General features: G+C 43.9%; 1 protein-coding gene across 1 annotated transcript in view; it reads left to right on the top strand.

Annotated features, from left to right (window-relative positions):
• The first annotated feature begins 3,455 nt into the window (after positions 1-3,455).
• Positions 3,456-11,704, top strand: part of TERB2 (telomere repeat binding bouquet formation protein 2) — a 61,491-nt gene continuing 53,242 nt past the window's right edge. Inside the window, exons 1-2 of the mRNA XM_077471325.1 lie at positions 3,456-3,918; positions 7,629-7,710. Coding sequence (XP_077327451.1) covers positions 3,456-3,918; positions 7,629-7,710 — 545 coding nt within the window. The remainder of the gene's footprint in view (positions 3,919-7,628; positions 7,711-11,704) is intronic.

Raw genomic sequence — 11,704 nt, 5'->3', positions numbered from 1 at the left:
GGTGGACGAGGTGGGTGATAAGAGTATCGTATGTCTGAGACTGTCTGTGTAATATGCTGCTGCATGGCTTAGGCTGCCTGCGTGTCCAATAGCAGCAGCGCCGTCCTCCGAGTCCTAGCCCTTCCTTCCCAAGACGGCGGCCCCATTGCATGCCGGGAATTGTAGTTCTCCCACAGAGCACAGGCACATAGACTTCAACATGGCCGTCTGGTGCCTGTGCTCTGCAGAGACTACAACTCCCAGATTGCACTGCAGGGCAGAGCTAGAACATCATGTGTTGCTTCTCCAACTGAGTCCTGCTGCCCATTTGTCACCAAGGCGAGGAGCAGGATCAGGTACAGTTTATAACTATAATATATATATATATATATATATATATATATATATATATATATATATATATATATATATATATAAAAACCTAACAACAATGCACCCCCACCAAATCTAAGAGTCCAAAGGCCATATTAACTTGCATTGACAAGACAGTTTTATTTTCACACATTCTAAAAATAACTTTTCATCTGCTTTACTGAGGATGCTTTACAGTAGCTGCGTTTGATGGCACAGTGGCTGCTTTTGATGGCGCAGTGGCTGTGTTTGATGGCGCAGTGGCTGTGTTTGATGGCGCAGTGGCTGCTTTTGATGGCGCAGTGGCTGCTTTTGATGGCGCAGTGGCTGCGTTTGATGGCGCAGTGGCTGCGTTTGATGGCGCAGTGGCTGCAATTGATGGGCACGGTGGCTGCGTTTGATGGGCACGGTGGCTGAGTTTGATGGCACGGTGGCTGCAATTGATGGGCACGGTGGCTGCGTTTGATGGCGCAGTGGCTGCGTTTGATGAAGGCAGTGGCTGCGTTTGATGGCGCGGTGGCTGCGTTTGAGGGCACGGTGGCTGCGTTTGATGGCACGGTGGCTGCGTTTGATGGCACGGTGGCTGCGTTTGATGGCGCAGTGGCTGCTTTTGATGGCGCAGTGGCTGCGTTTGATGGCACGGTGGCTGCGTTTGATGGCACGTGGCTGCTTTTGATGGCACGTGGCTGCTTTTGATGGCGCGGTGGCTGCGTTTGATGGCACGTGGCTGCTTTTGATGGCACGTGGCTGCTTTTGATGGCACGTGGCTGCTTTTGATGGTGCGGTGGCTGCGTTTGATGGGCACGGTGGCTGCGTTTGATGGGCACGGTGGCTGCGTTTGATGGGCACGGTGGCTGCGTTTGATGGGCACGGTGGCTGCGTTTGATGGCACGGTGGCTGCGTTTGATGGCACAGTGGCTGCGTTTGATGACACAGTGGCTGTGATTAATGGCACAGTGGCTGCGTTTGATGACACAGTGGCTGCGATTAATGGCACGGTGGCTGCTTTTGATGGCACAGTGGCTGCGTTTGATGGCACGGTGGCTGCGTTTGATGGCACAGTGGCTGCGTTTGATGACACAGTGGCTGCGATTAATGGCACGGTGGCTGCTTTTGATGGCACAGTGGCTCCTGTATCATGGCACAGTGGCTCCTGTATCATTGTCCGCACACAGTCTCTGACCATCTCCTGCATCTTTGTGGCATGATTGTCTGTCAGCACCCTGTCAGTGGCTCCAACTTTTCATACCGTGTTAGCCAGGTAAGAGTTTGCTTGTCATTACCATAATAAAACCATCTCCTGTATCATTGTCTGCAAGTCTCTGACCGTCTCCTGTATCATTGTCCACACACAGTCTCTGACCATCTCCTGTATTATTGTCTGTACAGTCTGACCATCTCCTGTATCATTGTCCACACACAGTCTCTGACCGTCTCCTGTATAATTGTCTGCATAGACTCTGTCCGTCTCCTGTATAATTGTCTGCATAGACTCTGACCGTCTCCTGTATAATTGTCTGCATAGACTCTGACTGTCTCCTGTATAATTGTCTGCATAGACTCTGACCGTCTCCTGTATCATTGTCTGCAAGTCTCTGACAGTCTCCTGTATCATTGTCCACACACAGTCTCTGACCATCTCCTGTATCATTGTCCACACACAGTCTCTGACCATCTCCTGTATCATTGTCCACACACAGTCTCTGACCATCTCCTGATTCATTGTCCACACACAGTCTCTGACCATCTCCTGATTCATTGTCCACACACAGTCTCTGACCATCTCCTGTATCATTGTCCACACACAGTCTCGGACCATCTCCTGTATTATTGTCCGTACAGTCTCTGACCATCTCCTGTATCATTGTCCACACACAGTCTCTGACCGTCTCCTGTATAATTGTCTGCATAGACTCTGACCGTCTCCTGATTCATTGTCCACACACAGTCTCTGACCATCTCCTGATTCATTGTCCACACACAGTCTCTGACCGTCTCCTGTATAATTGTCTGCATAGACTCTGACTGTCTCCTGTATAATTGTCTGCATAGACTCTGACCGTCTCCTGATTCATTGTCCACACACAGTCTCTGACCGTCTCCTGATTCATTGTCCACACACAGTCTCTGACCATCTCCTGTATCATTTTCCGCAGTCTATGACCATCTCCTGTATGATTGTCTGTCAGCACCCTGTCAGTGGCTTCAACGTTTGATACCGTGTTAGCCAGGTAAGAGTTTGCTTGTCATTACCATAATAAAACCATCTCCTGTATCATTGTCTGCACAGTCTCTGACCATTGCCTGTATCATTGTCTGCACAGTCTCTGACCATTGCCTGTATCATTGTCTGCACAGTCTCTGACCATTGCCTGTATCATTGTCTGCACAGTCTCTGACCATTGCCTGTATCATTGTCTGCACAGTCTCTGACCATTGCCTGTATCATTGTCTGCACTGTCTCTGACCGTCTCCTGTATAATTGTCTGCATAGACTCTGTGACCATCTCCTGTATCATTGTCCACACACAGTCTCTGACCATCTCTTGTATCATGGATGTGAGGTCAGTGACTGTCATTTAGCTGGGTTGGACTGTCCCTTAGCTGGACTGTCTCTTATCTAGGACTGTCCCTTAGCTGGATTGGATGGGTCGGACTATGTCCCTCAGCTGGGCTGGACTATGACTATATCCCTCAGCTGGGACTGCCCCTTAGCTGGATTGGACTGTGCCTTAGGTGGATTGGATTGTCGCAGTCCCATAGCTGAATTGGACTGTCACACTCCTATAGCTGGATTGGGCTGTCTCTCAGCTGTATTAGGCTGTCCCTCAGATTGATTGGGCCATCCCTTAGCTGGGTCGGACTGTCTCTTAGGTGGATTGGAATGTCACAGTCCCATAGCTGGATTGGCCTGTCCCTCATCTGATTGGCCTGTCCCTCATCTGATTGGACTGTCCCTCAGCTGGGTCGGACTGTCTGTCCCTCAGCTGGGTCGGACTGTCTGTCCCTCAGCTGGGTCGGACTGTCTGTCCCTCAGCTGGGTCGGACTGTCTGTCCCTTAGCTGGGTCGGACTGTCCCTTAGCTGGTGTGGCAAAAGGCTTGTATGCAGCTGGACACCGCAGTAAAACATTTGGAGGCATTCCTGTGCTGGCTGAAAGAATATCGCCAAAATGGCTTTAATTCTGCCATTGTTACTGCCAGAGAAATTGCTGAAGAAATGGACATTCCAAGGGAATTTCGACAGTGCAGGATACCCAGGACCAAAAGAATGTTTGATTATGAGTGTCCAGATGAAGCAGTTGTTAACCCTGCAGACAGGTTTAGAGCAGAATATTTCAATGTTATTGTCGACAAGATTCGTGCTAGTGCTGAGCCTCGCTTTGAAGGTTTAAAAAGCTATGTCAGCAATTTTGGGTTTTTATATGATATCTCCTCTTTATGCATAAAATCTGAGAAAGATCTATTAGAAAACTGCAAAGAACTTGAAGCCCTACTTACTTTACCCAATTCTTCTGATTCTGACATAAGAGGTCTGGAATTGTATGAAGAGCTACGAATGTGTATGCGTACTGTACCTCCAAAATTGGATATGTCCGGCTCCTTGAAATACCTCATTGATAACAATTTAACTGACGTTTATCCAAACATCTATGTTGCATTAAGAGTCCTCTTAACAATTCCAGTTACTGTTGCATCAGCTGAGAGGAGCTTTTCAAAACTAAAATGAATAAAAACATACTTAAAGTGGTTGTAAACCCTTACAAACCACTTTGACCTACAGGTAAGCCTAGATTAAGGCTTACCTGTAGGTCCAAGCAATATCTCCTAAACCTATATGGTTTAGGAGATATTTGCCCGAAAACGGGCACCGCTGTCTACGGCGCATGCGGCGTAGACAGTGGCGCGCAGGCGCACTGAGCGCGCCATTCTCAGCGACGGAGCTGCCGCGCGTGTAGGCTCCCGTGCGCATGTGCGGGAGTGACGTCATTGCGGCTTCGCCGAATGACAGCGGCGGAGCTGCGAGACCCCACCAACAAGATGGATGCAGCGGACTACAGGGGACAGCGGCAACTTCGCTGGCTCCTGTGTGAGGTAAGTGACACATAATGGGCTACTATGCGATGCATAGTAGTCCATTATGCTTTGCCTTTGCAGGGAATGAAAGAGGAAGTAAACTCATCAGGCAGCTAGGCAGCTGCACAATTTGATCTATATCTGTGTGCGTGTAACATATATACCCACCCTATGTTTAATGATATGTGATTAAAGAATAATTGGCTAGAGAAATTTATAGAAACTGTGAATTCATAGTTCATAGGATTTAAGTTAATATATGCATTCATACAGTTAATTTTTATAATTTTTATAATATTTTTCCCATTATGGGCGTGAGTGGGGCCTCATGTCTAAGTTTTGCCTAAGGCCTCAGAAAGTCTAGAGCCGCCTCTGTGTCCGGGGCTTGCAGAGCAGCCCCATTTCCTTGAATGGGTCACATTTGGCAGGTGCTGTGCCCGCCGAAAGCGTCAGGGGGTATAATTGCTGCTGTAGCCATGAAGCAAAGTTGTTTTGGTCACAGCATGTGTATACCCCCAGCCGCTGCCTCTACAGTTAAAGGGAGAGCTGTAATCCTGCTGAATTGCAGGGCTTTACTGTCCCTCAGCAGCTAGTATGGAGTCTATGGACAAGCCCTTACAGTACTTTCTATATGTTTAGTAGGAGAGTTTGTCTTTCAAATGTAGGGATTCTGCCCCAAGCAATAGTGTCCCTAGTCTAAATTAGTCTGAGCTCCAATCCATAGTTCCACTTTTCTTCAGGTTTGTTTCCCCAAGGGCTCATTCACACGTGGGGTTGGGGGACAGTAAATTCCTGTGTCGCGGCTGCCCTTTTACCACCTCCCAACCTCTACCCCTTTAGCTGCAGAGGAAGCAGCTGGAGGTGTATATATATGCAGTGGCTGCTACAGAAATCATACCCCCTTTTGCTTTCAATGCCTGTGCGGGGATCAAGGGGCTAAAGCAGGTAGTGAGGAGGCGATAGAACACCTCCTCATTGCCTGTCAAATGCTCTTTGAAGAGCGATCCAAATGCAGATTACCCTTCAGAGAACTGTAATGCAGCATACACACAAGCGGAATGTCCAACAGAAAAAGTCAGTCGTATATTCTGATCATGTGTATGGCTCATCTGACCTTTTTTTTTTTTTTTTTTTATTCTGACAGACCTAGAAATAGAACATGTTCTAAATATTTCTGACTGAACCAATTCCTATCGGGAAAACCACTTGTCTGTATGTTGTTCCGACGGACCAAAAACGCATGCTCTGAAGCAAGTACGAGACGGAAGCTATTGGCTACTGGTTATTGAACTTCCTTTTTCTAGTCCCGTTGCATGTGCTGTACATCACCGCGTTCTTGATGATTGGACTTTGGTCTGATCCTGTGTATGCAAGACAGTTTCAGCAGAATTCCATCGGAACTCCTTCAGAAAAACTTTGAGTTTATTCCAACGGGAAAACCAGTCATGTGTACAGGGCATAAGACTCTTACACTAGCAGCTGGGGTGCAGTTACACCATGCAGTTAAGCCACATTATTACCAACCCTCAAACATTCCCCCTTTAGATGGAAGGGCAGTGGTGGTGTGGGGGATATACTGCAGCAAGAATTGTACCCCCTATCACATTCAGTGAGCACTACTTCCCACTGAACATGACCTATTTAAGTGAATGGGGCCCCACTGCAACCAGCCTGTATTAGCACAAAATGCACACAGTTGTGGCACGGTAGTCAGGCATTTAAGGGGTTAAAACAGGTGGTTGGGAGGCAATGCAATGCCTCCTCACCACCTGCCAAATGTTTTCTGGAGAAACGTGGACCGCTCTGCAATAGGGTTGCCACTTTTTCTTCAAGCCAAACCCGAACGTTTTAACAAAAAAATATATTTTATACACTATAACAGTGGTCTCCAAACTGCGACCCTTTGCATGCCTTTATCGGGCCCTTGAGTCATTATTCTTACCATTGACACCAACAATGGGCAGCATTCCTTTCACTGACATCAACGATTGGGATTGGGATTCTTCTAACGACAACAAAAATTGGGCACATTTCCTCCCATGGACACCAACTATTTCTCAGCCTAATACCAAAGATTGGGCATTGTTTACTCCCACTGGGCACAGTCCGGCCACCCTAAACTGGCCCTTTCTTTAGAATGTTTGGAGACCTCTGATCTATAGGATTGTAACAGGCCTAGGACACCTTTGGGTACTCCAAAGAGAATAGTAATGTGGCATGCATAGTGCTCCCCTCACTCTCCTATGGGGCCCTGTTCTAAGCCACATTCCTGTCTGAATATTGTGTCCGGGTTTCAGGTGGACAGAAACCCGAACACATGATTCAAAACCCGAACTGTCCAGGTGAATCCCGAACAGGTGGCAACCCTACTCTGCAAGTGTAAACAAGGCCTAAGATCAGTGTTAGGCCTCACTCACACATGCCAGCTGCAGCAAGAATCCAAAAAATACCTGTGGCTAGACACACAGGTGTATGCACTTCACAATGACAATCTGATAGCAGTTACAGCCATCTGCGAATGTTGAAATGTAATGGCACATTGAGTGATTATCTGCGGTTAGGGACAGATTATCATTCTTGGATGCAAGCAGTGCAGCTTTCCTTGTCTGCAATCTGTCTGTGTTAAGAGTTGTGCATCAGTCACTCATGTATGGATCTACATTTAGGCATATGCATGAAGATCTGTGCAGCCATCAGCCTGTCAGTGATTTAGGCCGGGTTCACACTAGTTGCAGCCGCGGCTCACAGCAGGAGGTCCAGTGCGTCCCTGGTCTCTGTATCAGCTGCGGAACAGGACAGAATTTTTGCCTGAATTCGGACCTGAAATTGAGATAAAGACGCACAGGACCCCTTTCAAGTGTGGACTGTGGCTGCCCCGGAGATGTGTGAACCAACTCCATTTACAGCCGGTCACAGTCTCCTGGCATGCGAATTGGATGAGGAGAAAATCCACATCCAATTTGCAAGTGTGAACCCAGCCTTAAACAAGGCTGGTGGCATGTGGCTACATAGACCGCCTATGCTTCAAGGCAGATAAACACCGCCCTTTGTACAGATGTAAAGATCCGTTCCCCACGCAAATGAGCACTAACAGCCTGACAATCCCCCAGCTATTGCTTCCCTAGGCCTACGTCGTAATGGTAAATCTGAGCCCATACACATACTGTACATATAAAGTCAGTTAATGTGGTTTACATTACAGAATCTGAAGGCGGTGTTACTACAACTCATCACCATGCTCATTACCTCTTCAGCAGTGATGCAGCTCACCATGATACCCAGAGGTATGAACAACCAAAAGTGAAAATGTATTTAAATGGGGTTTTATGAATGGTACAACATCTGGTCAAGCCCTCAGCCTTCTATGGAAGCATCAGGTAAGGCTGAATTTACACAGGTGGCCAGTGGCACATAGTTTGCTGCATTCAGAGGCCACTACATGCAATTTCTGGATGCTGCAACGCATACAAACTAGAGAATAAGCTATGGCCACTTTATGTGTGGCCAGAACATGGCAGAAACATCGACCCTGGATGCGTTTGTCGTGTCCAGGGTAGGTCGGAGGCTCTATTGGCATATAATCGCTCAGATGAAGGATTACATCTGTAAACCGGGTAGTCTGACCATTGATTTTTAGCAAAGTATAAATCTGACAGATGCTGCTGTTCACACACAATGGGGTTGATTTACTAAACCTGGAGTGCAAAATCTGGTGCAGCTCTGCAAAGAAACCAATCAGCTTCCAGTTTCTTTTTTGTGAAAGCTGACAAACTTCCATGCACAGCTGCACCACATTTTGCACTCTCCAGTTTTAGTAAATAAATCCCAGTTTGTGAATGCAGTTTTTTAAAACTGCCAGCAAGAACTGATTATCTCCAGCGGCTGCTCCTAGCTGACCCTTTGCAACCGTATAATTGTAGCCTTATAATAACATTTGTCAGCGAGTATATCTGAGAACAAGGTAATGTATCCTAGATTTCTAAGTTGGCCATACATATAGCAATAAATGATAGGTCAACTATAAATCTTTTGCTCAAACAATGAAACTACAAGAAAGACTGACTGGTCTGAATTCAAATTGGTTTTCTGCCAGGGACAATCTAAAAGGTTTTTCAAATAACTAAAGGGTTAATTCACCTTTACCAAAAAAAAGCTGCCTATGCACATAAGGGATGTCAGTAGATAAAAACAAATTGTGCAGTTTTGACCAAAATTGAATAATGCACTTGCTATAGGTGTAGGCCATTTACATACCTCCTGAAGCATGAATGGAAAGCTCTTAGGATGTTGTAAAGACACGCCTAGCTCTTGCTATTTACCTTAACTATCACAGAAACGAACTTTCAAATGCTGAGCACACAGCTACCTTCTCCTGTGGTGGTGAAGGTGAACAGTATCAGTTAGGCATCTCTTAGTAATGTCCTAGGCCTTTTCCGGTCAGGCTTCATACACCTATTGCAAGGGCTTTCAACTTTAGTCAAAGCTACACAATTTTTTAATCCACAGATGTCCTTTATCTGCAATGGCAGTTTTTTGGTAAAGGTGAACTATGCCTTTAAATACTTAGGTGAAAATCAGTGTTGAAAGAGAAAAAATTTGCACGGCTTTATCATTATGTATGTATGGCCAGCATAAGATTCGATACAGGTAGACTGGGGAAAAAGGTGGGACTTTGTATGAGGTGTGTAACCAATGGTAAGTATAGTACATATTTTTTGTTATACGAGTACATAAAAATAAATGTTTATTTGTATAATACGTTCCAGCCAAAAATAATACAGATCTAAAAGCATAGGTCAGATAAATGCAAACAACAGTATTAAATTAGAACCATAGTAATATATTGGTAGACACTGTTAGGGAGAAGAGAAAACCATAATGAAGATGACTGATAAACATGTTATAAATGGTGACCAATGATAGAGTAATGGTTGAATAACATCATGATAAAAACGATAAAGTTTGCATTTCTCTACGCGTTTCATTAAATATTCACTTCTTCGGGAGCAGGTGCATTCCATGTATCTATAAAAAATATATGTTTAAACAGCAAATAAATCCCAGATGGTCACTATTTTACAAAAATCTGAAATTAATATTACTATAAAAAAAGACAAAAACAGGAAACAGTAGCCCACATGGGTGATTTTATTGATCAACTTAGACTGTACACATGTGGCATAGACCACCAGGGGTCTGTTTGGAGCGTCTTTTGCTGTTTATACAAATAAATATATTTTTTTATAGATACATGGATTGCCCTCCTGAGGAAGTGAATATTTCACGAAACGCATAGAGAAATAGGATGCAATCTTTATCGTTTTTTTATCATGAACCTATTCAACCATTATCTATCATTGGTCACCATTTATAACATGTTTATCAGTCATCTTCATCATGGCTTTTGTCTTCAAACAGTGTATACCAATATACTACTGTGATTACTATGGTTTTAATGTAATACTGTTGTATGCATTTATCTGATTTATGCTTTCAATCTGTACTATTTTTGGCTGGAATGTATTATACAAATAAACATTTATTTTTATGTACTCATTTTTTGTTATATATGTATTATACTCACCACCTCATACAAATTCCCACCTTTCCCCCCCCCTCTTCTTGTATTGTATGACAGGGTTGGAGGCATACTACAATATGGCCTCATATATAGTCCAAAACTTCCCCCATTGACCAGCATAAGATTCGAGCATGATATCCAGGCAGGGCGTCCAATCTTGTAAAAAAAAAAAAATTGTAGAAAAAAAAACTTTTTGAACAAATACTGCTTGATGATCATTATTTCTGGTTTTATCAGTCTGCATATTGAATAGAGATAACTAAATGTCTTTCCTACACTTTTTTTAAAGTAATACAAAAAAAAGATTCTGCTTTAGACAGAATGTGAATATTGCCTAATGTGTGCGTAACAACAAATGTAACCATTAGATGGTGCTAAAGTATCATCCTCTATAGTCTGACACAAAGCGCCAAAAAGTCTTTTGGGTGGTGATGGTCAATCCTCATCTGTTCCACAATTTTGTTGTATACTGTAGGAGCAGCCACGATGTTAGTTAAGTGAATATACCTAGAAACCAAATCTCCAATGCACAATGTCAAATGTCCCTGCATACCATAAGTACATTTTTGGCTGTTAACCAATACAACGTGAAAATTATCCTGTTGACAGTAGATGGGCAGAGGATTATCCAATAATTTGAGTGAGATGACATCTGTCATTCATAGTGCTGGTACCTGCTGCTTTTTATTGGTAGACCTGCCCCAGGATCCATTAGATCGCCCAGAGATTTTTCAACAAGTTTGATGGAAAAGTGAGAATTGGTGAAGAGGTTCATAAAGTTAACACAGACATAGACAAATAGAGATATTGAACAAAAAGTTGTCTGGCATGGACAGTCAACACAAACACAATGATGAACATAAACTGATGGGAGTCTGACTCACCTTAAAGTAATACTAAACACTCTGTTTAATTTACGTTGTTTGTGAAGATTCTCATTTATCCAGGTCGACTGAACTTGTTCTGTAATGCTGAAGATGTTTTATAAAATTCATCCAAGCCACTTCTTCAGTTTCAATGTGTCCAGCATCCACAGTCACACCTTAATCCAATCACCATGGAATGTGTAGACAGTGATTGTCCAAGAACAGGATAGGAGGTGTGAAAGTTGTAGAACCACCATGTTCTAGTTATATAATCCCATTGTTGGTGTCAGGAAGCCTGCATAGGTGTTCGTTCCCTTGATTTACACTGTTGAAGGTGTCAATTGTTGTGAAATGACCAGGGTAGAGACATTAAAATGGCATTATATAGTTCCTTGAAAAGGTATTCATACCCCATGAAATTTTCCATATTTTGTCACGTTACAAACAAAAACATAAATGAATTTGATTGGGATTGTATGTGATAGATAACAAAAAGTGGCACATAATTGTGAAGTGGAAGGAAAATGGTAAATGATTTTCAAATTTTTTAAACAAATACCTGAAAAGTGTGGTGTGCATTTGTATTCAGCCCCTTTACTCTGATACCCCTAACTAAAATCTAGTGGAACCAATTGCCGTAAGAGGTCACCGAATTAGTAAATAACGTCCACCTGTGTGTAATTTAATCTCATTATAAATATAGCTGTTCTGTGAAGCCCTCAGAGGTTTGCTAGAGAACCTTAGTGAACAAACAGCATCATGAAGGCCAAGGAACACACCCGACAGGTCAGGGATAAAGTTGTAGAGAAGTTTAAAGCAGGGTTAAGTTAT

This window comes from Lithobates pipiens, unplaced genomic scaffold (assembly GCF_037356315.1).
Source record: "Lithobates pipiens isolate NorthernLeopardFrog02 unplaced genomic scaffold, aLitPip1_a1.2 Scaffold_8, whole genome shotgun sequence".
NCBI classification, from domain to species: Eukaryota; Metazoa; Chordata; class Amphibia; order Anura; family Ranidae; genus Lithobates; species Lithobates pipiens.
Note: the sequence above shows the minus strand (reverse complement) of the source record. Positions and strands in the feature narration are given on the sequence as shown.